The following is a 27071-nucleotide window of genomic DNA, read 5'->3' on the forward strand; positions in this document are numbered from 1 at the left end:
GTTGTCTTGCCAAATTCGAGGTCTTAAAATCCATGTAACAGAGAAATCCTTGTGCTTCAATTTATTTAATATCATTTTAAATTTAAAAAATTCTAAGTAGTATTTAACTAGTTGTCTGCCACGTTGGAGGCCTTAAAATCCATGTAACAGAGAAATCCTTGTGCTTGAAATTGTTCATACCATTTTTGATAATTCATAAGTGAATGATCCGTAATTTCATGCCTCATGGCTTCTTCAACATCAATAAAATCTGTTCTGTATGAACAAATATTTATAACTGTGTCTGTTGCAGTCGATTCCTTTTTTTAGATGTTTATTAAGTACGGTGGCCCACAACTATCACGGCGAAAGCAAATAGGGCACGGCTAAAACGAATTCACCGCGGCTAAATAGAATTCACCGCGGCTAAATAGAATTCTTCACGGCGAAGTAGAATTCTTCTCGGCGAAGTAGAATTCATCACGGCGAAGTAGAATTCATCACGGCGAAAAGGAAAACTTTCACGGCGAAAAGGAAAGCTTTCACGGCGAAAAGGAAAGCTTTCACGGCGAAAAGCGAAACTTTCACGGCGAAAAGGAAAGCTTTCACGGCGAAAAGGAAAGCTTTCACGGCGAAAAGGAAAGCTTTCACGGCGAAAAGGAAAGCGGCCAAAACAAGGCGCGCAGAGGCTGGGCCGCGTTTTCTCGAAGTGCATCATGGGGATAAGTACATGCACTTAATACGGTCAGCGGTTGATTATATCTCCGCCATAGAAATCAAAAGCTACAACTATGTTCTGTTCCAACTGTGGACATCAAATCGAAAACCTGGACAAGTTTTGCCCTAATTGCGGAAAAGGTAGGTTCCACATACTATTATTAATATTTAGTGCTTTTATTTCTGGTTAAAAGACACAGTTTGATCGAAGTTGCGAACGCTTTTATGCAGCCAAAGAACGGAGTCGGAGCTATGTCACGAGATAGTAAAGTTTAACACACAAAAACATGCATAAAATGAAGAACATTTAAAAAAAGCTAACATTTCTTCATAAACTATTTCTCTGTTACAATATACAAAGCTTTAGGACTTTGGCATCTAACAATATGCCTAATAGAGCTTTTGCAAACATTATGAGGGTCCTTTGGCCAATTTAAAGTAAGATTTAAATCTGAATCCTCAATCAGTTCCTCTGTGGAATCACACACTTTTAAGTAAAAGACCCAACATACCCTGGCTATGAGCCAGTATGTTGTTATTGTTGATATAAGGCATTTTTAAAATACTTTTTCAATTGTCTATCAAATGATTGACGGTTGAGCTTAGCTGGACTTAATACTTTCTAGCCAGAACAGACATTACTTTCAAGAGATACATCCTTGGGAACAGCTAGTTAGCATATGAATGGGTCTCACTGCTAGTTATTGTACTACAGATTTGCATCTGCAGGCCTCTTATTGTGCTCAGTTCCCAGGGAGGTGCTACGTTGTATTAGCATGGATAACCGAAACAAATATGGTTTCTTGAAAATCTTGTACATGTATATCTTGAATTTTAATCTTGATGTTGTTGATTGATTAATAATAATATAATTTAATAATTGATTTACTTATATCGCGCGTCTCATTGAAATTGAATCTATTAAATCAGAAACCTTTAAGGGAGATGAAACGTGTAATGTTCATACATCGCTCTAGTGCCATGCTTGTAATGACCATATTTCATCATATTTGGTCAATGTTGAGGCCAGGACTTTCATATATGGTCAACAATTGGATTTGAGTTTTCCAAAGCTTAGCATGCTGTTACACGTTTCAACTCCCTTATAGGTTTCTGATTGAATCCATAGCTGTATCAGAAAGTGAACTGAAAAATTTGTTTTTGGCAAAAATTTGCAGGACAAACAGCAAGTGTAACTGTCCCTTCTGCAAGTTTTGCAGACATTGCTGGTCCCTCAAGATTAGGAAAAGATCTAAGTGACACTGGTAAGAACATAATTATAAATTCATCAAAGTTAATTAATTCATAGTGTTTGTAGAATGAAAGCTTATGAAAAGGGGAGTCCAGGACTGTGAATGAAACTGCTTCCGAGATATGGCATAAAAGCTAGGATCACTGTTTGTACATTTGTGTTGATCGCTGGGACGGTATGAGAACCAGCCTGAGGAGGAGCTCCCTCACTAACAGCTGATCATATTTTTTGGCAGTAATTTATATTTTTTTTCTTTGAAATTTTGAATATATTTTCTTTGTTTGCTCAAGAAACTACAATTGCAATCATGTTCATGTCATCACTGTTGTCTGTCTGTAAATATGTTGCAAACACAGAAGAAAGATTCAGTTAGGTTGAAAAGGTCCTAATAAATGGACAAAACTAGTCCCTAAACTACAATATTGTGTTATTGTTAGTGCGTGGAGGATTATAGAAATCAGAGGGTGTATATAGATATGAGTATAAACAAGTTTTTCAAGGTCTCGATTGAAAAATTATCAAGAAAAACAGAAGAAAGAGAACTGTGAAAAGCTTAAAAGCCACGAGCCAGAGGCAAAATAACAAGGAATAATCATATCAAGGAATATATAACTGCCTATAGACCAAGCCTCCTATATCTGTTATATGTCCACAGAAACACTCGTAGGCAATTACATGCAGGGTTCGTGCTACTCCTTGAAATCCTTGTAATTAAGAACACATTTTCAAGTGCACTTGAAAAGCCCTTGAATATAGCAAAGTAGCTGAATACTAAACTAAAATTGTAACATTTTTTGATTGTAACATTCTTCTAGCTCCAATAACAGCAAGCGGCAACTGTTAAATTCACAAACAAAATGGCCCTTGTAAATCGTAATTTTGAGCTTTGGAAAGTCCTTGAAATTTTTGTTTGAGATGTAGCATGAACTCTGTACATATATCCTATGGCAAATGTACTAGATTGGGAAAAACAATAAGTAGTTCGCCCGCTGTTGGGTTGGGCCTTGACCTATAAAATGTTAACCTTCTTGGCCATCAATTTGCAGCCCGTTGGTCACAGTTGTTTTTTTCCAATACATCCCTCCCAGTCGGTGAAAAACATGTATATATAAACACTGTGGTCTCATGAATTATGTTTCCTTTGTTGTTACAGGTGCGTCTCAAAGTCGTGCCATCAAAAGTTTTTCATCCTTCCGAAAGTCGAAAGGAAAGCAGTGGAAGGAGAAGGTTTCAAAGAATTCCCTTAAGGAGGAAAAAGAAGAAGATGTCGGAATTTGGATTGGGCTAATGGAGTTCAATGGTAAAGAATCCCGCCTTAAGGTTGTCCGTGGGAAAAGGGTCATGCTAAGAATTTCCAATGTAGCATCCTACAAGCAAATCCAAACCGAGGCAGTCAATAAGTTTCAAGCATACCATTCCAATTGTTTTGTCGAAGGAGAAAAATACCTCTTGCTTCTTGAGAGTGGCAAAGAAGCCCAGTTTTTGCCTGGAACCAAGGAATTTTTTACATTGAAAAGATTTCGAAAGGAGGTTGGAAAAGACTATAAAAACATTGTCTTATACCTATGCAGGAATGATGACTTTGATTTAAGCGAATATCCTCAAAACAGCACATCTTCAGAGGAAGATGATGATGATAATAATCAGCATCCATTTAAGAAATTAAAAGCCACACAGTTGAAAATGGATGAGATGCTGGCTAGAAAAATGCAGGCTGAAATGAGTCAAGAAAGTGAAGGTTGCAGTGATGATCAAGTAACAGGTCACAACTCTTCAGAGGCAGATAATACATGTATGAATCAGTGTCCATATAATAAATTCAAAGCCACACAGTTGAAAATGGATGAGATGCTGGCTAGAAAAATGCAGGATGACATAAGTCAAGAAAATGAAGGTTGCAGTGATGATCAAGTAACAGGTCACCTGGTTGGTGGCGATGGCATTGGTAATGGCAAAAGTACCCTTAGTTCTAATCACTCCCATAGTGCAACAGCCCAGTCAGGCCCAGAGTCAAAGTCCAAAACAAGAGAAGAGCAGTTTGACAGCCTGAGCAGCCTCATTACTTCTCTTAGAGAAAAGATTATCAAGGATAAACAATTCTTTTTTATTGCCAGGAGGGGCTCTACACTGCAAAGATATATCAAAATATGGCAACGTGAAGCTACCAAAAGTTCGCCTGAAAATGTTCTCAGAGTTCATTTTGCAGGGGAAGATGGGATCGACACTGGTGCAATATCTAAGGAATTCATGACCACTGTTATTGAGAAGGTTCGCGAAGAAATGTTCCCATACGGAGCGCCAGCAGATTCAATGCTGCTGGCCCACAACGGCATGTTTTATACATGTGGCCAAATGTGCGCAGTTAGCATAGCACAAGGTGGACCGCCACCTCATTTGTTCGAGAAATGTGTCTACAACATGTTGGTAGACACAGACCTAAATACTCTCAATGGAAAGGAACATCTTACCCAAAATGACAAGGAACTGTTAGAGAGGATAAAGGAGAATCCAGTCGTCTTGCAGGACACAATTATAGAACATGGGTACACAGGGCATATCAGTGTGGATAACATTGATTCAATCATCGGCACAGTGATTTTGAGCATTATAAATAAGCGCCAACTGTATCTGAAGGAGTTTAAGAAAGGGCTGGAGTGTTATGGATTCAACTTTGCACTTCAGAACAATGCCAACATCTGTGAAGAGCTGTTCCTCATCAACCACAGTGAAGTAGATGCAAATTACCTACTAACACAATTGCGCCCAAGGTTCTCAGAGGAAGGAACAGCCAAAAGGAGAGTAGAGAACACAGTGTTTGATAACCTCCATGACTTCATAATAAGTATAGAAGACAAGTCATTAACAGGATATTGTGAAGAACTGGCATATGCAGATAAAGACACAGAAGATCTAGTGGATGAAGATGCAAAGAGCCAGGAAAAGGAAAGTTCAAAGGTCCAGTCTACCAATATAACCCCTTCAGGCCTGTTGGGATGGCTTACAGGACAAAAACATAAACCTATTGATGGACAAGCCTCGCATATTTCAGTGTTGTTTGATCATGAGTGCTTGATCCGGATCCCGAACCACACCATCTGCTTTCCAACAGTTGGCGCATGTGGCAAAGCCCTCACTTTGCCAGTGGCTCACTTGACAACGGAGGAAGACTTCAGAAAGAATATGCTACTAGCCTTTTGCAAGGGCCAGGCATTTGCTAATGCATGATAATTATTGAAAAGAAACGAAAGTCTGGACAACACCAAATCCATGAAGTGGGATCCCAGTTGTGGTTATTATATCAATGTTGTTGTTGATGGGTATAAATGTCTTAGGTTCATTTTAGCCCGAGGGCATCAAGGGTTCCACAGCGCCTTGAGAATTGCCAAAAACATATTTACGCCCAATAACATCAACAACATTACTATTATTTTAACTTTGAAGAGCATTGAGTACTAAAGTGAGAACATTTTAGGTGAAAATCATACGTGCTGATTGAGCAGCGGGCTCATTTGACCCTGCCAAAATGTTCATTAAAGCCCTGCTAATACACCACAAATGCTTGCCGAAGTTCTTATAATAGTCATCCTACCCATGTGCCATCCTGGGCCCGGTTGTTTGAAGGCTGGTTAGCGCTAACCATTGGTTAAGATAAGCTATTCTAGGAATTTGATTGGTTAAGAACTGGGCTCTGGCTTACAAGGGGGTATGGCTTTCCTGCTATTCCAGTTGTAAGCTTGAATCATATAGGGTAATCCCATCTAATAATTTAAGCAGCTGCCTAAATGAAAATTATGGGATGCTTGCATAACATTTCTAGAAAAGGCACATCCTCAAATGAGCAGAATAGACATCTGCATCCCTTTGTTGAATTCCTTTAGAATCCCAAGGAGGTTACTCTAAAAGCAGCATTGAATTCAAGGTTGGGTAATCCTAACAGGAGTATAATCCCAGGGTATCCTAATGTACGAAATTCCAGGATTGGGATAAGGATAGGTTTCCAGTGTGGGTAGGTAAAAACAGGGTATTAAGTTTATTTTAATGCCCAATATGTGAAAGCTTCAGCAACAGAAGTTTGACACTTGACTTTAATTGTTTGTTATTGGGATTATGAGCATGAGTTTATGATTACAGTACCAATAATGTTTATATTTTAAGAGTGTTTTATATAGTTTTGTTTATATATAGAGCCTGTTTAAGATACTGTAAGAGTTGATTAGGCTTTGCATCATATTTATTACGTAAATACTTTTGCCTGAAACAATTGACCTGTGACAGTGTCACAGGCTGGATCTATTATTACCTAATTGTCGAGATAACAAATAACTTTTTATATATGCATATTTTATATCAAAATTGGGATAGTGCCATTTTAAAAACAAATCTATTATTAAGATGTTTTTTTACAAAAAAAGATTATTATAATTCATATGATGGAGGTACTGTATTGCACATTATTCAAGAAGAGGAATTAATATTATTCCATGTTATTGTTTTGCTTTTTTGTTGATTGTTAATAAGATCAAGAATAAGTTTATGTTTATATACATTTTTTCCTGTTTGAGATTCCACATGTTTTTAGAAAAGAATTTATTATTATTATTATACCTTTATATAATTTATATAATTTAATAAATCAAATAAAAGTTTACAACAGTGTCAGGAACTATATTACATTGATTATGTAATGGTATTATTTTGGCTAAATTATTTATTCTAGCAGACTAGAAGATTCTAAGCAAACATGTATAATTATGTTCGATTTTCCATTCCTCAGTTTCTCAGAATATTTGAATTATATCAGTCTTATTGAAGAAATCAAATTAGGGACTGCAATAGTTATAGGGATAGTTATTGCGTGGTCCCTTATATGGATTGGTCCACAAACATTTCTTCGCAAAGTGATTTTTAATTAGTGAACATGTGTTGTCAACCAAAAGCATTATAAGCATTATTTAAGGAAAACAAGCAAGTCGTGAGACCCGAAATGTTGGTCACACAATGCTATAAGTCCACTTAAACAATTTATTTGTGTGGGCCAGAGTTTCATGGGACTACATTATCCAATAGCAAAGACCAAAATACCAAATAACATTATCTATTGCTACCATTCTCAGCTATATGAATTATATATTGAAACAACTTGAGTGCACTTTGCCAATTTCTGGGTTTTGATTCCCTCAGACTTTCTAGGACATAGTCAAAGTATTCCTGGTAGGGATTGTCTTCTTCTTCATTTATACATTGTTGTGAAACCTCGTTGAGTTCGGTTACTGGAATTTTCAAAAGAAGATCTGTTCTACCCCCATGATATTCAGGCAAGAAAAACAATGAATCAGGCCTACCATGTACTGTGTCATGTCTGGATTTCCTGATGTAATGAGTGTTCCAGTGTTCCATTACTTGATCACATTCTTGCTGAAGACATGATGAAAAACAGAACCACAGACATTCTTTGTTTAGGTCAGAGGTGGTATCAATTATTCCCTGGGCTTCCAAGTCTTGGAAAAAACTTCGCCACCACAATGTCCGATTCTTGCAAAAGAAACTCCACCACCCCTCTATCCTTTGGTTTCTGGGGGAAGACACATACCTGTGGGCATCAAAATTTTCTCTAAGATAACACTGCATTGTGGCAACTAAGCCATTCTCAGTACCAAGATCTGTGACAAGCTCAACTGGCACACCTCCTAATTCAGCAATAGTATCCACATAGTACCTTGCTGGATTGTCAGGTAAATTATTTGAGCGTGCAACTTTAAGCCACAGTATGCGTCTACTAAAGCCATCAATGCAACCATGTATTGGGAACCCCCAAGGTTTCAACTTATCGTAACCATCCTGGTGCCATGCATAATTTGGACCTGGATTTCTATAAACTCTTCGTTTTAGGCGATGCCCTTTACGTGTTGCAACACCTTCAGGATCTATCTCTTGCAATAGTTGCTGTACAATAATTCTCGGAACTGAGAAGCCCTCTAGCCGAAGTGTATGCCAAACAGAACGATATCCTCCAGATGATCCTGGTCCATTCACAATTTCTTCTATACGTTTCTGAACATCAGTCTGCTTATGCCGCCTATTCAGGTTCCTTCGAGAAAGCCCATACAGCTTTAGCTTTCTTAACAAAGTACTGTAACTGATAGTGTGGTTATGATTCTTGGCAAGAAATAGGATAATTTCTTGGTACTCAAACCCCCGATGGAAGTAATATTTTATTACATCCTCTTCATCAAATTCAACCTCGCTGTCTGTGTCTGAGTCAGATGCATCCTCTGTCAGGCCTGTTGCAAAAAAAATTTAAGGTACTTTATTAGTTTATATAATGTCATTTTACTGTACTGTAGTCTGTAGAAGTAGACTATATTTTTCTATGACAGCAACTGAGCCATGTGAAAAATATCTGGATACATACTAATATATATCCATATAGTATCAATCAATCAATCAATCAAATCTTTATTTAGCATCTTAGTTACCATTGTTTAACTTAATATAAAATACAAATATAACATCTCTTGAGGTGCCACACTAGCTACAGTAACCACAAGGTTAATCGAGGTAGCTAGTAGGTTTAGGTAAAGTGATCTTAATAGAAAGAATAGTTAATAATAAAGTATCAAATGAATTAAATAAAATATACCAAAAAAGAATAAAGAGTTAAAGAGTATAAGGAAGAAAAAAAAATTATAACAAATATTACAAAAGTACACGTAATGCCATAACTGTAAAATATCACTCTTAAACAGTAAATCCGTGAAACTTGAGTAATATTAAATATTGTTTTCTATTGTTTAACTAGCACTACTTTGTACTATTTAGTAATTAGTGTTTCACAGATCAGAGTGCTCACACTAAATCCGTGAAACAAATACTAATTTTTAGCACTAAATAGTGATAATTAAACAATAGAAAACAAAGGATTCTGTATGAAATAGTACTAATTAGTACTATTTAATGTTCAGGGTTTTAGTGCGTGCATAAAAGCGTTCGCAACTTCGATCACTAAATATTAATAATAGTATATGAAACCTACCTTTTCCGCAATTAGGGCAAAACTTGTCCAGGTTTTCGATTTGATGTCCACAGTTGGAACAGAACATAGTTGTAGCTTTTGATTTCTATGGCGGAGATATAATCAACCGCTGACCGTATTAAGTGCATGTACTTATCCCCATGATGCACTTCGAGAAAACGCGGCCCAGCCTCTGCGCGCCTTGTTTTGGCCGCTTTCCTTTTCGCCGTGAAAGCTTTCCTTTTCGCCGTGAAAGCTTTCCTTTTCGCCGTGAAAGTTTCGCTTTTCGCCGTGAAAGCTTTCCTTTTCGCCGTGAAAGCTTTCCTTTTCGCCGTGAAAGTTTTCCTTTTCGCCGTGATGAATTCTACTTCGCCGTGATGAATTCTACTTCGCCGAGAAGAATTCTACTTCGCCGTGAAGAATTCTATTTAGCCGCGGTGAATTCTACTTCGCCGTGAAGAATTCTATTTAGCCGCGGTGAATTCTATTTAGCCGCGGTGAATTCCTTTTAGCCGTGACCTTTTTGCTTTCGCCGTGATAGTTGTGGGCCACCGTAATTAAGAGTTTACATATTATGTCTGCTTTTCATTCCGTTTTGAATCTAAGAGCAAAATAATTTGTTCCAATTCATTTCTCAGCGTTAACTCTACTCAAGACGAAAATATTTAATTTTCAACAAACAACGGGAGGAAAAGATCGCAATCATTGATTTGTTTATGATTTTAATTTTCTCAACATCTTAAATAAGTACCAGTTAATGCTATTTTTAATAAAGAACTGAAACAAGCCAATAGTAATGGTTCCAGGCTAATTTTTTAAGTGGTGGTTACTCCGGTGGTCAAAATAAAGTCCTTCAGCCATCCATTTCTTGTGGTAAAAACATCTCTGATTATTTTCTCACATTTTTGTGGTAATCCTATTAAATATATTCATTTAAAAAAATAAACATGATTTACTTAACATAGTGAATTGAATTGCGACTTAGTAACTTTTACTAGTCTCCTATATATGAAGCCGCTAGAGTGATTATATTTAACCCATGAAAAGATTTATGCATAATAGTTAGTAGTAGGCTCTAAACCCATTGTTTTATTTTTTATTTTTATCAACTAGTACTAACTAAATAGTCATTTTTCTTTCCAAGTTAAATAAAATCACTCTATTACTATCTTTATGCAACACTGTCTCCCCTAGCGGAGAGAGCATTACATGATGAAACTAATAGCCACTTTGAAGGAGACTACTTGCCCACTGACCAATTCAGAAACCAAAATACAGTGAGTATGGCTGCTATCAAGTTGTTATTTTTTCGTTCTTCAGTGTCGGAGTTATTAAAACAGATAATGCACGCTAACTAAAAAGATCATGAGATAAACGATATTTAAGTAGAATTCCAACCAGGTATCAAAAACCAATGGAGACAAAATTAAATATGACAAAATGGTTTGTTTGACTGATTACGACTGATTCTAATAAGCTCAATTTGGGCACTTTTCTTTAGGTTTTCTAGTTGACCACCATCTGTAAAACCCGACACACTAAATTCCATTTTGAGCTGTTAGTTAGGCAAGCTATGAATTTGATCAGCCCAGATTGTTTCTGGGTTTGATCTATGAGTTAGCCATGACTTGCCTCAACACAGATCATATTGGGGTTCAAAAAAAAACAACAAAAAAAACAACATTTTAAGACTGCTAAAATGTAAACAACAGGCAGCCATATTCTGATTCAGATATTAATAACTATTGTACACAAAATAATAAATCATACCAATGAAAATCTCCCAAACTATATTTATACACAAACTACACTGTATGCATCTTTTGCCCAGATAAATATTTTTGAAATTTATATTTAGTTAAGTTAGAATTTGAATGAAAATAAGCATTAAAGGCTATAGTCCATTTGCATTTTATGGTAAGTAAGTTTCACTACCAGTACCAAAATACCATTAAGAAAAATTATAATGGTGTAAAATTTTTAAGCCTCATGGGAATAGTAAAAATAATTGAATAAAATAAGGTGGAAAGGGATTCTGGTAGTGGCAGTAAAGAGCAGTTTAAGGCAAATGGTCTGTTATGGAATATAGTATATGACAAATATTAAATTACCTATTTTACTGCTGCGTGCAACCTACATCTTTGACTGGTCCACTATTTGGTCTCTCAACTACCATGTCGATATGGTACTGGTAAAGAGCTTTGTAGCAAACCCATTTTTCTGGAATACTTCTGTTAGATACTTTGACAGCAATTACTGTTGTATCTGAAAGAAGGACATACGACACATCATACTCAAGCTCGGCATAAGGCTGAAAGTTCTCTGGGCATTCCAATCCAGACGGCAGCTCCAAGAGACAGTTCAGTGTCTGAGGGGCATCAACAGGAACTTTGCTTTGTATGACAGGCAGCTTGTCAATCCGCCATACAACTGCCGAGTACTCTGGTTCGTACTGGGCCGTACCAATACTTGCTGCAATGGAACACCTAGAATGCTTCAATCTGCTCTTGATCCCTGCCGCACGCTTTCCTTTACTTGACTTAATTGACTTCTCTCTCCCTAATAGTCCACTGGTTCTGAATAGTGGTACCCAGGTCTCGGGAATCGGAAGTCTAAAAGTGACATTGTTCCTGCCATATTTAGACATCTTACTTTCTTGACAAAGTTTGATTTCAGCTTTCATTTCAATTCTTTGTTCACTGTGAATAATTAATGCTGCTTTGACTAAGAGGGGTAAAGGCTTGTGTTGTTTGACTCTGAATTGCATCAACTCAAACGTACATGCATCCAGAGGATGAAAAATGATTGAGTGAGACTCTTCAAATGAGCTAGCATCCACACACTTGTGAAAATTGCAGTCTTTAAGTTTAATCCAGTGGTGAACGCGTTGAGGTTTCAGTTCTCCTCTTAGTCGAGCTTCTTCTCTCTCTTTGACAACAATATCATTTAGCACCAATTGACATTCCGGATCTCCAGTTAAGAATGCTCTTACTTTTATTCTCACATTTCCACCTTGTTTTTTAATTTTCCCATCGCCGTTTACTAATGCAAAGCAAGTGTCATCCACGTCGACAAACACTTCATCCTTGCGGTAGGTAATACCCCTGTCTCTGTATGCAGGGAGAGTGCGAATTGAGTTTCCTATGGCTTCCATAAACTCTCTAATGACTAAGTGACTCATTGAGCCGACTTTTATGATTGGCATTCCTTCACTAATGTGTTCATACGTTCCCTTCTGCCGCACACTCCTTGTCTCCTTGTAATTCAAATACACCAGCTTCGTTGTGTGAACTTTCCCATGGTGACCCCTGAGTTGCAGTCGGAGTAGATCAAAACTAAAACTAGCTTGAAGTGGAATCTCTCTAAATGGCGCTGAAAGCTCATACTCCTCAAAAATCTTCAAAGTGTTGCCATCGAGTTTAATTACCACGGATTTCCATTCTCTTGAAGTGAGCTTTTTCTTCTTATCGGGGTAACGAAGAAGCATGTTCCAGGAAGTATTTGTGGTTGCTAGCGTAAAATTTTCACCAATAGACTCATCATCTGATTCGTGTAAAATGGCTGGTTTTTCTTCATCTATCTCAGTAGTTGTGGCTGCTGCTGCTGCAATCCCCTTTTCGATATGCTCAGCAGCGGGTGCTGACAATGCGGGACTAACCTCCAGTGGTTTATTGTCAACTTTAACCTGTCCTGTGTCCTCAGTTTGGTCAAGTTTCAAATCTTTCTCAAAAATACTAACATCATGAAAGACCCATTGAGAAGGATCGGTGGTTTGACTTGTAGATGGCTCAGATGATGCAGTTGATGCAGGTACCCCACTAGTATATGTTGATACGTCAACAGTTGCTAGCCCTTGTACAGCATTATCGGAAAGAAATGGATTAGTACTAGTGACAACAGTCAAGGGAGGAGGACTTTGAAACAGACTAGAAGTTGGCTTAGGCGTGATGATGGGTGCGTTTGCAAAAGGGTTGGGACTAGGTGTTGATGGAGCAGCACAAAATTGATTTGCAACAGACACATTGACACTCAAGTCTTCTCGGATGGAGTTTTTCTGTCTATTTGCTTCCTCAAAGGTTACCCAGTTCGGTTTGGGTGGAGTCGAAGAAGAAACAGCCTCCTTCACGACCCCTGAACTGTTAGCAGTAGTTGATAATCCCCTTGCTTTACCAGCATCAGAAGAATCTTCAAAAACCACCCAGCTTGGACTAACTGGACCAGTATCAACATTATGAGAGGAAGAACTGCCAACTCCGGCGACATTTGGGCTAATATGGCCATTAATTAGGTTACCTTCTGACGAAGTATTAGAATAATTCGATTTCGCCTCTGCCATTTTTGTCTCCTCTTTCACCGACGAATTCAAAGAAGACTTTTGACTAGTTTTTACTACGTCTATTTGGGCTTGAGATTCGGTGATTTTAGCAGCCTGGTGAGTCAAATCTCCGTTGACAACCGTAGAAAGGGGAGTTCCCTGAGTGGTTTGTTGTGTTACTAGGTCAGCTCTAGCCCTTTTATTGCTATCTTCCTCAAAACTTATCCATCCTAAACCAACCTTAGCCGTTGAATTTGTTCCTTTAACTTCTCCTAGCGTCGTTGTCTGAGCTTTTCCCCGTTTAATTAAAGCCGAAGAAGCGTTTTGGAATATTTCACTCTCGCCATTAGCGTTACCAGCTGCATTCGACGTCGAGTTAGAAACTGGTTTCTTCTTTATTTCGGCTTCAGATGATTCAGAGCTTCCTTTTTCTCCAAGATGACTCGCCTTTAAGTCGGTAATAGGTTTTCCTTTGACGTCCAGTTCGTCTAGTATCTCGTCAGCGTCAATCTCTTCGGTTTTCTCGTCGTCCATTATCGGTTCTTTGAGCGCTTTGCTTCTGAAAGACGCCATTTTTGGTTGAGATTACGGAATGTCTTCCAGCCGTCCTTTTGAACTATTGTCTTTATACGATCAAATTCCCAGTTAATTATGTCCTAAATAAACCAAGAAATGATTAAGTCAGGCTTTTTGAACAATTCCAATCGAAATTCAAAATATTTCCTTGGTTTAGTCTATGTTTTTATGCGTACCTTTTCATAATATTCAAAGAGCTTCAAACTCTTTTAAGTATGGTTCAAACACAGCTGGTATTTCTCCACTGTTTGGCTAACCGATTGTTCCTCGCACCTCTCGTTTACCGAATACTGAATACAGCTGATATAGTTTCTTTTTTAGTATTCTCTGATGGACTAGCCCGTGCCATACAGATTAGAGCAGGTCAGTCAGCAGTCTATCAGGGAATCAAGAGATTGACTGGGTCAAATATAACCAGATCGTGTATCCTTCCTAGTAAGAAAATACCTCAATATTCGTCTCGACTTCTAAACCTGTATGATCTGAGGATAAATCGCCTCGATCTTTTGAGCCCAAGACCTTGAGTGATCTAAGTTTTCCAGTCTTGAATTGCCGCGTCTAGTTAAGACCAAATGGTCACCTCACTCGATGGCAAAACGAGCGAGCGAGAGCGTGGCTTGCTTTGACCGGAAGTCACTTTATATTCCGACCAGTCTCCTAATGGTTCCCCCAGAAGCGCCAAGCCTCAAGTGTTTGTTTTATCGCAAAAAAGACCTTTTACGATCCTTCCTGATTGGGATGCAATATTTTTAGTCAAACTACCAGCTTCTTTTGTTAACACTGTTTTTTTTGGGGGAGATTTTTAATGCATAATCATTGGGCGGGCGTACGTCTATTAAGCAATATTGACCTCTTGAGGTTATAAAACTAATATGCATGAGCTAAATGTTAAGATAGACAAAAAGCCCTTTCAAGTTGAATATTTGTGTCATCTTAATGATATAACATAAACTCAAATGGTCAGTTAAAGACTTAATACGAAGAATGCACAAATAGTTATATCGAAAAAATCGTGCGGCAGTCAATTTTGCCGCATTGAATTTTCGTCATTGTCACCACAAAATTACACCATCCTGGGAAAACAAACGCCTTAATTAATCAATTTTACCTCAAGAACTGAAAATAATTCACTTCGTTAAAGCCCTTCACCTTCTTTTATCATTTGAATAAAATTATACTCCCCCTACACACGTCATCGGGGAATTTCTGTTTATCCTTATCATTACATTAAGAAACCTCCAAAATAAACTCTTGGGGTTGCAGATGAGAGACAATTTTTCTCAATAACTTGAGTGCTTTGCGAAAAATGTAAATTATTTTTTTCCGACTCAAAAAATAGAATTGTCATGGCAACGTTTATGAATGGTTGGTTTTGCCGCTTTAGTCTGTTGGGCTTCCTGTGGTATGTCTTTGAGCCGCTCTACGTTTTTCAGCGGTGTACGTCCAAAAGAAAAATAGATGGCCGACATGACGATTGCATAAAATCATTGATTGTGTTTTCTTGTCAACCTTTTACAATAACATTTACGAGTTGTTCGGAAGTTCATTAACAACCGACAAGAAAGATATTCACAGCAAGTAAAACAGCTGGTTGATCATACTATTTTTGAATCCGATCAAAGTTATTTTGCGTTCAAGATATTATTGCAGAAATGAGATTTAAGAATCGGTTTTTAGATTTTCATCTCTTATTGCGTTGGTCGGCGTTGCCTTCGATCGCTCGATGTAGAGCGTAATGTAAAAGGAATTGCTTTTTAAGAGACTATTTTTAATGTGTATAAAGATGGGGTGCTTCAAATGTTCATCGTTCAGATCCTGTTGGAACTCCACGAAAATGTTTTTAATTTCACCTGAGGAAAGTGTTCGCAGGAAACGCAGATTACTGCTAGGAATTCTTGTTTTACTACTGGTTAATGTCATATGGGTCGCATCAGCAGAACTCAGTTCAGTAAGTAAACGATTAAAACAAATTGGACGATAGATTGCCTACTTTTTTTAAATAATTCTTAAATTTAGGTGCAAAATTTTGTTTACGTAAAAAAATCCCCTAAGTATTTAATCTAATCTAAAATGCATCTAATCTAATCTATAGATATATATATATATATCTATAGATTAGATAAATGCTAAGGGGATTTTTTCGCGTACACAAAATTTTGCAAAAGTACACAGGAAAAAAAAAACGGATTCCCAAACTAATTCCCAACAAATTCCCATCCAATTCCCAGAGAGAACGAATTGGGAACGTGGCACTGATTCCCAATGTTAGTTTGTTGGGAATTTTGTTTTTCTATTGGCTATTAGAAGGAAATTGCCAACAATAAATCCCAACGTTGGTGTTCAAATTGGGAATTCAAGGAAATTCCCAACAGTTCCCAATTTGGGAATCCGATTTTTTTCCTGTGGTAGACAGTCACCTTAAGGAAACAGCTTTTTTAAAAAGGTTTGAGCCTCCACAAAATTTCAAATTTTTTACTGCCTTCCCTCTGAAGCCTCAGCCCTCCCCCCCCCCCCCCCCCCAATGGAAAAAGTACCTTCCCTTATTAATATAAGTTCTTTTCTTCACTTCAGTATATCTTTCAAGATGAAGGTTACAATAAGCCCTTCTTCTCAACGTACTTCAAGACTTCAGCATTCATGGTTTATTTAGCAGGATTTTTGTTTTACCAACCGTGGCAGTATCAGTGCCTCTTGTGCTTTAGGAAAAAAGTACAGAAACCTGTAAGTTATTTCGTATGGTTTTCATTTTTTTAATTCTTAGTTTCATATGAATCTACTTAGATAGATCGGTGAATTTAACAATGTGAAAAGATGGAAAAAATTACTGATGTTTTGGACGTTAGTCCCTCTTTTACTCGGACGAAGGACTAGCGTCCGAAATGCCAGTAAGTGTTTTCATCTTTTCATGGTGTAAAATTTACCCATTTATTACTGTTTCATTAGAAACACAGACGCAGCTCACACTAGTTTTTAGCTAGTTATTCCTACTTAGATAGATCTTTTAGCATGGGTCGGCTTAAGGTTTTTTCTATTTTAATCCATGTGTCATTCTCTTGAAAACAGGATTCTCTGCTTGAATCGTTTATTGTTTAATTATTCTTTAGGGAATGACAGGTGGTCTGAAATGGGAAAACTGGTCTGAAAAATAAGAGTTATTCTAAATTACCCAAAAGAAAAATCTCTGGTTCGGTGGGGAAGAGTTGTGTTGTCTGTCTGGACACTTTTAAAGTACCAAAGATGGCGATATAAGACATACATATGTTTATTAAGGGTAGATCCATGATTTCTTGAAGAGGAGGTGCAACAAGTCATGATCAGGATATCCACAAACTCAAGCACCAACAATGCAGTATAATATCAGGTCATCTAATTGGGGGGGGGGTAGCTTGAGTTCATTTAATTTCCTTGCAATTTATCAAACTTCAGAACAGTTAACAGGTCTCTTTATTTTTGCATTCTCCCCAGTCTACTTTATCTTAATTCTTTCTAAAACTGTAGTCAGTGCCCAGGAGGATCTGGGACCAACATGTACTATTGGTGGCTGCAAAGAAGACTCCAATCCTCCAGTCCCCCCCTCCCTCCCTTCCCCCTCCATTATAAATAATTGTCCTGACCTTTATTCACTTACCTGTCATATCTGTTTCAACCCCTTTGATGGTTTTTGAAAACCTTGAATAACATCTTAATATTAAAATATTATTTTCTTCATCTTACTTAGTCAAGGGCCATCAGAGTGATGTCAAACAATGGTGTTATAACCCCAGCAAGAGAGAACAGCTCATTACTTTCAAGCCCACAATCCTCAAGATCATCTTCTCCTGGTCTCACACAGAGACAGTACTTGGTAAGATACACAATCCATGCTGTTCTTCCTCAGAACTGGGGGAGCAAGGCTTGAAATGTATTCCTTAAAATAGCATGGGTGGCGTTCGGGGCTAACACGTCGTCTTTCACCTCTGTGAGTCCAACGATGTGAATTGAGTTTGTTTGTTGTGTTGTTCTCTCCTATGCTACAAGATTTTTCTCCTGGTTCTCTGGTTTCCTCCCTCCATAAAAATCAACATGTGAGTTGAGCATTGTGTGCATAGAATATTGAATGAAGTGGTAGTGCATGCGTGAGCTGTTGTTCTGTCTTTCTTTTCTTCTTACATTCAGGAACGCACAATTTTGCAGCACCAAATCATAAGGAAATATTGTAAATTTGTAAATTTGGCCCTGGTTGCCTCCTTTTCAACTGGCCATGTGCCATTTTGGATTTAGGTGTATAGGCTTATAAACTTCAAGCTAATTCTTTTGTTTTATCCATCTTGTTTATAGACTGAATCTGTATTTGAACCAATCACAGATGAGGAGATAAGTCAAGCAAATGAAAATCTATGTGATGCTGAGAATGGCATAAATGGTATAAATATACCTATTTAAATTTTAATAGTGCATTTTTTGTGTAAAAGAATATAGAAGGTGTTTTGGACTGTCTTTTTTTCCCCTTCCAGATACCAGACATGTGCGTTTTAATAATGTTAGAGAAGTCAGACATTTAAAAGGTAAGAAAAGTAGAAATATCAGATGTCCAATAATTGGAAAAGTTTCTTGCAATAGTTGGCAGGGAATGCATTTTTTTATGAGGTGAAAAATTTAAATTTAATTCAGAAAAGGTAATTAAAATTGAGGTGATAAATGTCTTGATGTGTAGTTCCAAACATTATCCATTCCCCCACAGAGGAATTTTTTTGAGACACCCCACCCTTCGGAAATTTCAAATTCCTCTGTGGGGTGGGTATGGATAATTTCTGGAACTACACAATGTATAAGAAGCATAGGAAATCTCACGATCTTGAGTACAATTTGGAATTAATAGGTTTGAGTGATGTTTTGAAAGTCCAATTTGAGAATTTTCAATACATCTTGAGTATAATATAAATTCTGAATTGTATGAGAAGATTGTGCCATTTTTTGTTTTTATACACTCAACAAAATTGAGCAACTTAATAACCCACTTCCAAATTATGCTTCACTAGTCACGCACAAAGGTTTCAATGTGAGGCCTTGTGCATATAATGCTCAGGGATTTGTGACGAAAGAAAAAATAAATTTAATATAATGTAGCCTCATACTAAAACCTTTGTGCATGACAAGCGAAGCATATAGCCTTGGATGTGACCTATTTGGACTCTACAGATCGAGAGTACAATATTAACGATTTGATCATACTCCTCTTGTTCAATCAGAATTGAGTAATTTTGTTGAGTGAATTATAAATACCAAAAATATCAAGACTCATTTACAATGCCTCATATGAATTCACTATAAATAATGTTTCATTTTTTTTCAGCTGATAAATATTCACATTATGCAAGAATGTCTCATGTTGTTTCCGAACGCTTAAAAGATGTGGCTAAAACAGCATCAGAAAAAATCAATTTGTCAAGAGTTTCAAAAATAGCCGTGACATTTTGTTTCCTGGTAAGTCTTGGATATATTGAATGATGAATCTTCTTTGTTTGATTCACCAAATCATGGCAGGTGAAGAAGTAGTGCAGCTTGCCTCCAGTCTTGACTTGGATTCGGCATCACATGAGTAGAGTTCACTAGTTAGGTACCTCCCTTGATTTGAGGGCTTTTCTTTTACTGTTATCAACCTCTATCTGTAAAACCAGATAACAAACTGATATCCAATTTGAATGAGCCATGCCCTGACTTAGATCAGCCCAGAGGTTGTTTTAGAGCTCAATCTGATTTTAGCCATGCCCTGACTTAGATCAGCCTAGAAGTTGTTTCAGGGTTTGATCTGTTGGTTAGCCATGCCCTGACTTTGATCAGCCCTGAGGTTGTTTCAGGGTTTGATCTGTGAGTTGTCCATGCCCTGATTTAGATCAGCCCAGAGGTTGTTTCATGGATTGATCTGAATTGCTGTAGCCATGCCCTGGCTTAGATCATACTAAATGATTTTTCAGGGTTTGATCAAGGTGAATGACAAATGACCATGGGTACATGATCATGATTTAACATGATATGGCTGCTGTTATCAAACACAATATTGTCATAATTACCTTCATTGTTATTTAAGTGGTTCTTGGCGACATTGGGATATCAAGAGGCTTTAAATGATACATCACCTGCTGCAGTCAACATACTTTCCTCTACCTCAGGTAAAGGTTTTATTGCATTAATAATGCCATAAATGAGCCAATTTAAGAGAGGCTGATGGGGCAGCTTTCTCCCATTTTGATTAGGGATTATCATTTTTACCTAAGTATTTGCCCAAAATATCCCCAGAAAGCAGGAAATAGCATGTCGTGAAACCATATTTTAAAAATTTTTGTTTAGAGCATGGCCTCCTATACCTATGTTTTGCATAGCTAGTCAGCAGTGAGATATTGATCAAAATGCCAATTTTTCCTGTAAACTCTTTCTCGTATACCTAGATCCTACCCTAGTGTTATTGGAATTCTTTGCTGCCTGCTGGTTTTTGATCAAAGGATAACAGGGGCTGCAGAGCGGCCCAAAGAGTGGGGGTTCAGGGGCATGTTGCCCCAGAAAATTTTACAATCTTAAACTCTCCAGATGCGCTTTCCAGCGTTCTGAGGCAGTATTTTAGCACAAACATTCCTATTCTCTTATCTTTGTGTCTATGCGTGCTTCAGTAAGATTTTGATTTTTTTTAATTTTTAATTTTTCTTTTTAAACAATTTGGGTTAAGATATTTTATAAATTACAAAAATTTGTTGTTCTAACATCGTTGAAGAAAAAAAAATCCAGAGAAATTAATTTGATGAGCTAAATGATAGACGTATGAAACGCATAAAAAAATTTGATTATGAAGAAATTACAAAAAAATTTGATCATGAAAAAGATAAAAAAAAATAAAATAAAAACAAAAATCATGGAAAAAAAGTTGGGGGGGCTAAAGCCCTTCTATCCCCTCCCTATTCGCGGCCCCTGGATAAAGTAGAGAACGGGGAGAAAAGGAGAAGGTCGAGGTTGAATCCAATGTGTATTGTTTTCATTCAGGACTATTTACTCTTCTACTTGCGGCAGTATTTCAAAGCTCACCTTCTGATAGATTTACTCTCTCAAAGGTGTGTGCTGTTGTATTAAGGTAAGATAATGTTATAAAAACACAATTGAATAATATTTAATGAATAATAAGGACTGTTGCACGCTGTTGTATTAAGGTAAGATAATATTGTAAAAGCACAATTGAATAACATTTAATGAATAATAAGGACTGTTGCACGCTGTTATATTAAGGTAAGATAATATTGTAAAACCACAATTGAATAATATTTAATGAATAATAAGGACGATGTTGATTATGAGAATAGTGATAAAAATGATGGTGATGATGATGATGATGATGATGGTAATGGTGGTGGCGGTAACGACGATGATGGTGGTGATGACGATGATGATGATGGTATTGATCATAATGATGATGATGGTATTGATGATGATAATGATGATGATAATGATAATGATGAAAAGAAAGACAGCTAACAGTCTACCTATAATCCTTGGTTACAGCACATCTGTAACAAATTCTTATGTCTTTTATTTAGTATTTGTGGCATTACCATGGTAATCCTGTCAGATACGAAGAGCACCAAGGCTGAAGTAAACTATGGAGCTATATGGGCTTTGGCAAGTGCCTTTCTGTAAGTACCCGACGGGTTTGGGGGGAGAAGAATAAACTATATAATATGCCATATCCTATCCATATCATATGCACTTTGCTATAGTATTTTATTTTCACTTATGATTCTTTTCTTGTTCATTTCTTTTTGCTTTTAGATATGCATGTTATTTAGTGTTTTTGAAAAAGAAAGTCCCGGATGAGAGTAAAATAGACATTCCAATGTTCTTTGGTGAGTTTTCATCATATATATATATATGAGTGCGTGAAATGAACGGTACAGACGATATACGACATGCCGTAGAGTGGTTTTTGTACGAGAGCAGAGAAACGTACGGTACCGTAGAGTGGTTGTCAGCACATACACGGTATACGATATACCATAGAGCGGTAGTCGTGTATGAGTGGGAAACGTACGGTATTGACTTACAGCCGTAGACGGTACGACATGCCGTAGAGCGGTTTTCGCATTGGTGGGCGGGTCTGTTATTCGCATGCGTAGATTAGCGCGTCATTTCCAATCGTATCTGCGTTTTTGGTCGTTTTAGTGTAGACGGGCATTAGTATGAAGAAAGCCTCAGAAATCTGCGTTTGTCAGTATCTTTTTCCCTAATGCTTCTTTCTATTTTCAGATACTTTATTTCTTCTCGTTATTTTGCAGGTTTTGTTGGACTGTTCAACCTAGTTCTACTATGGCCAGGATTCTTTATTCTTCATTATACGAAAGTCGAACGATTTGAGTTACCACCGAGTATACATGTTTGGGGATACTTGACGTTAAATGCTATAGTTGGAACTGTTGTCTCTGAATTTTTATGGCTTTGGTAAGTTATGGAGTAATTACGAACAAGTTATATTCGATATATAGCGATATTCACTGTTTACAAACATTGACGGTGGTCAGTCCTCAGTCCTTATCTTTTTTATGTTCAAAAAAGCCTAGAATATCTTAAATTTTTATCTTGAAGTTAAAAAAAAAAAAAAAAAAATTCTGTGTATAGTTCACGATAGTCTTGCATTTTCAAAAGCTTCCACTTTGAAGAGCATTACCTAATTCGTTTATTTTTTAGCTTTCTTCATGATACATTGAAGCATTCTGAATGAAAGGTTTTTGTCTTTAATGCTTTTTGATTTGTTCCCAAGTGGAAGCCATTTGAGAGCGACAGTGTGGAAGATTTTTTTTATCGGGCCCATCACAGATATTAATATTTGTCGTTCCATTTGTACATAAACAAATAAAGAAAGACTGCTTAAAGTTGTACTGCGTAATCCTTATCTCTATAAAATCTTGAAATCTTAAAACCTTATTAGTTCCGATTCTTCACGTATTCTCTTCATTCATCAATCTATCGGAAACTTTCAAATTATTTTTTCGATAAACTAGCTGTTTGACACGGTAATTCAGCTTTGTTGAATATATGTTTATTTTGTCAGAGACAGGCTTTTTATCAACTGTCTTGTTCTTTTGTTGAATTGTTCTTCTGTCTGACGCTAATGGCATGGTTTTTCGAAAAGAGTTTACAATTTTCCCCACTATGATGTTTTTGTTATTTTTACCGCGTTTATCAAATCCTTATTTTGTTGCCTTTTCGTTACTTTTGGGCGTTTTCCAGTTTTCTTTGTACAGTAATAACACAAGACAGCTTTGGTCTTTATGATTTACGAGGCAAATTCTAGTTTAGAAGTTGAAGCACATGAGAGAACCAAAAAGCAACTCTATCAAACTACATGTCTGTACCTACGTGTGACTGTAAGGCATAGTAATAATAATAATAACTATATTTCACACAGAATTCAGAAAGCTATGATACATCCATCATCAAGTTTACGTTAGGGAAGATAAACAGGTGGCGTAGCCGTGAGAACGCTTGCCTCTCACCAAAGCGACCCGGGTTCGATTCCCGGGCTTTGTGTCGTATGTGAGGACAGTTGTTTGTTGGTTCTCTCCTGTGCTTCGAGGGTTTTTCTCCGGTTTTCCTCCCTCCTTAAAAATCAACTCCTAAACTCCAATTCGATCATGGAACGATGGCCGCTGGTTGTTAAGTTAAAATCAAGGACAATTATTTTTAAAAATACATGTGTATTTATATCCGTTATATTTTGGTTTGATTCAGGGGATGTTTTTTAACATCGTCACTGACAGCTACCTTGTCTCTCAGTCTTGTTATACCTCTTACGATGCTCGTAGATGTCTTCATGAATAGGGTGGGTATTGTTTATAGTACAAGTATTTTACATTTAGAGTGGTTTTACTTTACCTATGGAATAGTCAGTAGACTAATAGAGGTTTGTAAATCTTATTTCCATTGTTTTCTTTTGTTTCTAGTTGACTATTACCGTTGAAAAGTAATTTTGGTTTCACGAGTAAAAAAATTCCATCGAAATAAATATTATTCAAAGCATGTTTTGATTCTCTACTTTCACATCCCCATAATGCCTTGCGTTTTTGGGGGGTAACCAATCAAAAAACTGTCCCAAATTGAAAGGTTTCTTAATTGAATTTATACTATACCTGCTTTTATCTGTACAATACTGATTATCAGTTTATTCCAAGTTATTTTTGCGTGTACAGATCATCAAGAGTTTTGGTCTTACAGAAAATGTATTGACTTACGAAATAATGTTTAAAATTTACCTTAAACGTCTTCAAGCTTCTATCTCTTTCTGTTTTTTATTTCTTCATTTTATCTTTGGATACCAAATAAGGTATTGTCAACATTGTCTGATCAGCCTTCAGCAAAATAAGTGGGTTTTTACCTTCTGGTTACCCCCCAAAGACGCAAAGGATTACGGGGGGATATGAAAGTCGAGAATATAGTTGTTTTTTTTACCGCGTTCTCTCAAAACAATCTTTCTTTTTCTCCAGATCAAGTTCACGTGGCTGTTCTTCGTTGGTACGCTTCCTGTGGTGATATCTTTCTTTGCTGTCAGCCTACTCACTCATTACCCTGATTGGGATCCCGTCATGACGTGTCTGAAGAAGTGTCTTGTTATTCTACGTATCACCAGTCCTCCTAACCAGTATGTCACGTGACTATCATAGTACCTCCCCTCCCCTCCCCTCCCTTGTCACTCATTACCCTGATTGGGATCCCGTCATGACGTGTCTGAAGAAATGTCTTGTTATTCTACGTATCACCAGTCCTCCTAACCAGTATGTCACGTGACTATCATAGTACCTCTACCCTCCCCTCCCCTGTCACTCATTACCCTGATTGGGATCCCGTCATGACGTGTCTGAAGAAGTGTCTTGTTATTCTACGTATCACCAGTCCTCCTAACCAGTATGTCACGTGACTATTATAGTACCTCTACCCTCCTCTCCTCTCCCCTCCCCTCCCCTGTCACTCATTACCCTGATTGGGATTTTATCATGCGAATCTAGCATTTTTCTTTAAACCAGTATACACCGTATCGAAATATGGCGACCAATTTGAATAATGTTTGTTCTTCATTGACTAAGGCACTGACTACTAGCCTCGAGTTCACGTGGAAACATAAAAGCGTTTTCACGTATATGAGAACAATCGTTATTCGAATTGGACGCCATATTTCAATTCGGCGTATATCGTGTGAGTTATTTCAATCGTGTTGTTTCTTCATTTCTTTTTTTAAAAATAGATTTGAAGATGAACAGCGGCAAAACCTTATTGAAGAGGAAGAACAACATGATAGCATTAACCAAGTACCCACGTGACGTCATGCTCACGCCATACCATTAGCCAATTAATACAATGCATGCATGACGCATACCTTGAACAGCATGCCAGCTCTTTTTCGTTTGCACGTTACGTCATCGCGGCCATGTTGGTACCATTTAACAAAAGATTTCTCATTAGCATCCATTGTTAACGGTACCACAATGGCCGCCATGTTTTTGTCTTTTAACTCTCTTGGGAATGCTAGCTTGCAACCCATCAATCTCTTCTCTAGGCAGAACTAGACACAAGACAGGAAACGTTTGAGATTCTCTTTAGTACTTTTAGTTTTATTTTATTTTTTAAAACACTTTACACTTTAATGAATATTTAGATAAGCCAAATTACATTCAAAAAGCTTAAACATAGAAGAGACCTTTAGCATCAGGTTTACCGTTGACCGCTAGAGATGAGGCCCAGAAACACGCCCGCAAACACGGACTAACATTCAGCATCAATGAAATTTAATATGGCGGCTCTTCCAGCGACTTTGTTATGACGACTTGCTAAATGTCTAAAGATTGACCATAGTTAACTGTGGTTTGACGGAAAACGCCAGACGTCGAACTACAGTTTGAGGTTTGCAGTACCTAGCAAGAAAAAGTCGTGCTCAATGTCTCTATTTTCGTTCCAAGACTGAGTTAGCCAAATTGTACGATTTTGGTTATGAGGAGGCTCTACAAGAATGGTTCAATAATGAGCCAGCGAGTGCGACGTCGCGTAAGTCTAGTAGAGTCCGTACGTAATCGTTGTAACGTTAAGAAAATGTAAATATATGAAATTGAAAATAATAATTACGATACCGCAAAAAGCCCTAAAGTCACTGTAATATAAATACTGAAGTGTAGCTGAAGTCAGGGGTTTAAACGTCTGTATACGGACGCTGGCCACTCCTTTTTCCGGGAGGCCTTGGACTGCCTATGCTTGTCGCGGAAAGAGGGTCGTTTCTGATGAATAATACTACGATCTTAATTAGGAGAAATGACGGGTTTTGCATTAGGGACCGTGCGATAATTACTGCACTAGTCAACAGCCCTCCTCGGATCGGGGGTAATGTTTTCCCATTTCAGATCACGCATTTTCTTGAGATTAATATTTTTCGGGTTAGGCTTCACGAATTTGCAACGTCCACTGTGACTGGTTAGGTTTAGGGCGGGGTTGGGGAAAGGTCATTGTTTTATCACATCTTGCAAATTCGTGAAGGACGACCCGATTTTTCGTTTGAGTTGTATCTATATTCATTTGTCTTCTCATGCGCAACCGTTAAATAAAGGAAAGATACTCTAGGGAATGTCACATGGTCTGAAATGGAAAAACATTACTCCCGAGCCGAGGTCTATTGGAATCCCCGGGACACGCGGATTAACGCAGCGAAACCGGGGATCTATTGACATGACACACGCGCTTTATCAGCTTGAATGCACGGGAAGAGGAGGAATTACCTCCTACTTTCATAAGCAGGTTATCTATGGCGGCGATCTTAACGTGGGACCGGTAGTCGGTAGTTTTGGGAATGGGGTCGCATGCAATAATACCACGGTGCCGCGAAAGAAAGAAATATTAATTTTTAGACCGGGAAAAATAATAGATTCTTTTGAAACGCCACTTGGGTGTTAAATTCCCTGGCCCGGTACCGGGTATGAGGTTTAAAATTAAAATTAAAGAAAGCAACAACAACGGGATTTAAGAGTGGATTCCTCAGAGTGGCTATTCTTCCACAGGAATTTAGAAGTTAGAATTTAGAAACTGATTTTTTTACGGAGGGAGTAAAACCCTACTTACACGAGACAGAGCCTGGCGGGACCATTTCCCCGTTTCAATTGACTAGTGCGTAAGTGGATTTCATTATGGTCACGGTACTGACTCGTGGAGCAAGATATTAATTATGC

The 27071-nt window shown here is 37.6% G+C and overlaps 4 protein-coding genes across 6 annotated transcripts; 2 read left to right on the forward strand and 2 right to left on the reverse strand.

Annotated features, from left to right (window-relative positions):
• The first annotated feature begins 396 nt into the window (after nt 1-396).
• On the forward strand, nt 397-6094 carry LOC116295027 (uncharacterized). The gene is made up of 3 exons (XM_089036616.1): nt 397-837; nt 1875-1961; nt 3102-6094. The coding sequence occupies exons 1-3, from the start codon at nt 771-773 to the stop codon at nt 5171-5173; spliced, it is 2226 nt and encodes a 741-aa protein (XP_088892742.1). The 5' UTR covers nt 397-770; the 3' UTR covers nt 5174-6094.
• A 460-nt stretch (nt 6095-6554) lies between these two features.
• LOC116296297 (uncharacterized) lies at nt 6555-9495 on the reverse strand. The gene is made up of 2 exons (XM_031704321.2): nt 8982-9495; nt 6555-8229 (listed from the first exon to the last, which is right to left on the reverse strand). Exons 1-2 carry the CDS (start codon nt 9046-9048, stop codon nt 7040-7042), a joined length of 1257 nt encoding a protein of 418 aa, XP_031560181.2. The 5' UTR covers nt 9049-9495; the 3' UTR covers nt 6555-7039.
• A 170-nt stretch (nt 9496-9665) lies between these two features.
• On the reverse strand, nt 9666-14487 carry LOC116300075 (uncharacterized). 3 transcript variants are annotated; one of them, XM_031708838.2, is made up of 3 exons: nt 14299-14487; nt 14028-14227; nt 9666-13931 (listed from the first exon to the last, which is right to left on the reverse strand). In XM_031708838.2, the coding sequence occupies exon 3, from the start codon at nt 13846-13848 to the stop codon at nt 11077-11079; it is 2772 nt and encodes a 923-aa protein (XP_031564698.2). In that variant the 5' UTR covers nt 13849-13931; nt 14028-14227; nt 14299-14487; the 3' UTR covers nt 9666-11076. The 3 variants fall into 3 exon arrangements, with proteins under 3 accessions (XP_031564698.2, XP_031564699.2, XP_088893013.1); XM_031708839.2 differs by lacking the exon at nt 14028-14227; XM_089036887.1 differs by having other exon boundaries at nt 14028-14487.
• Nucleotides 14488-15306: 819 nt separating this feature from the next.
• LOC116300073 (solute carrier family 35 member F5) lies at nt 15307-25993 on the forward strand. The gene is made up of 14 exons (XM_089036733.1): nt 15307-15799; nt 16423-16572; nt 17570-17695; nt 18169-18253; nt 18345-18395; nt 19184-19314; nt 19919-20000; nt 20863-20950; nt 21411-21506; nt 21643-21716; nt 22146-22308; nt 23599-23689; nt 24351-24505; nt 25106-25993. Exons 1-14 carry the CDS (start codon nt 15623-15625, stop codon nt 25179-25181), a joined length of 1545 nt encoding a protein of 514 aa, XP_088892859.1. The 5' UTR covers nt 15307-15622; the 3' UTR covers nt 25182-25993.
• The last annotated feature ends 1078 nt before the right edge of the window (nt 25994-27071 follow it).

The sequence above is a fragment of the Actinia tenebrosa genome, unplaced genomic scaffold, assembly GCF_029948245.1.
Source record: "Actinia tenebrosa isolate PJP-AT-01 unplaced genomic scaffold, QUT_ActTen_1.0 PGA_scaffold4__44_contigs__length_22323623, whole genome shotgun sequence".
NCBI classification, from domain to species: domain Eukaryota; kingdom Metazoa; phylum Cnidaria; class Anthozoa; order Actiniaria; family Actiniidae; genus Actinia; species Actinia tenebrosa.

Bases quoted from the DNA above. Each gene is read 5' to 3' on its own strand.
- LOC116295027 (XM_089036616.1), top strand. From the start codon at position 771: ATGTTCTGTTCCAACTGTGGACATCAAATCGAAAACCTGGACAAGTTT. The intron at 838-1,874 runs GTAGGTTCCACA...AAAAATTTGCAG, and splicing joins TTGCCCTAATTGCGGAAAAG to GACAAACAGCAAGTGTAACT. The intron at 1,962-3,101 runs GTAAGAACATAA...TTGTTGTTACAG, and splicing joins AAAAGATCTAAGTGACACTG to GTGCGTCTCAAAGTCGTGCC.
- LOC116296297 (XM_031704321.2), bottom strand. From the start codon at position 9,048: ATGTTCTGTTCCAACTGTGGACATCAAATCGAAAACCTGGACAAGTTT. The intron at 8,230-8,981 runs GTAGGTTTCATA...TTTTTGCAACAG, and splicing joins TTGCCCTAATTGCGGAAAAG to GCCTGACAGAGGATGCATCT.
- LOC116300075 (XM_031708839.2), bottom strand. From the start codon at position 13,848: ATGGCGTCTTTCAGAAGCAAAGCGCTCAAAGAACCGATAATGGACGAC.
- LOC116300073 (XM_089036733.1), top strand. From the start codon at position 15,623: ATGTGTATAAAGATGGGGTGCTTCAAATGTTCATCGTTCAGATCCTGT. The intron at 15,800-16,422 runs GTAAGTAAACGA...TCTTCACTTCAG, and splicing joins CATCAGCAGAACTCAGTTCA to TATATCTTTCAAGATGAAGG. The intron at 18,396-19,183 runs GTAAGAAAAGTA...ATTTTTTTTCAG, and splicing joins AGAAGTCAGACATTTAAAAG to CTGATAAATATTCACATTAT.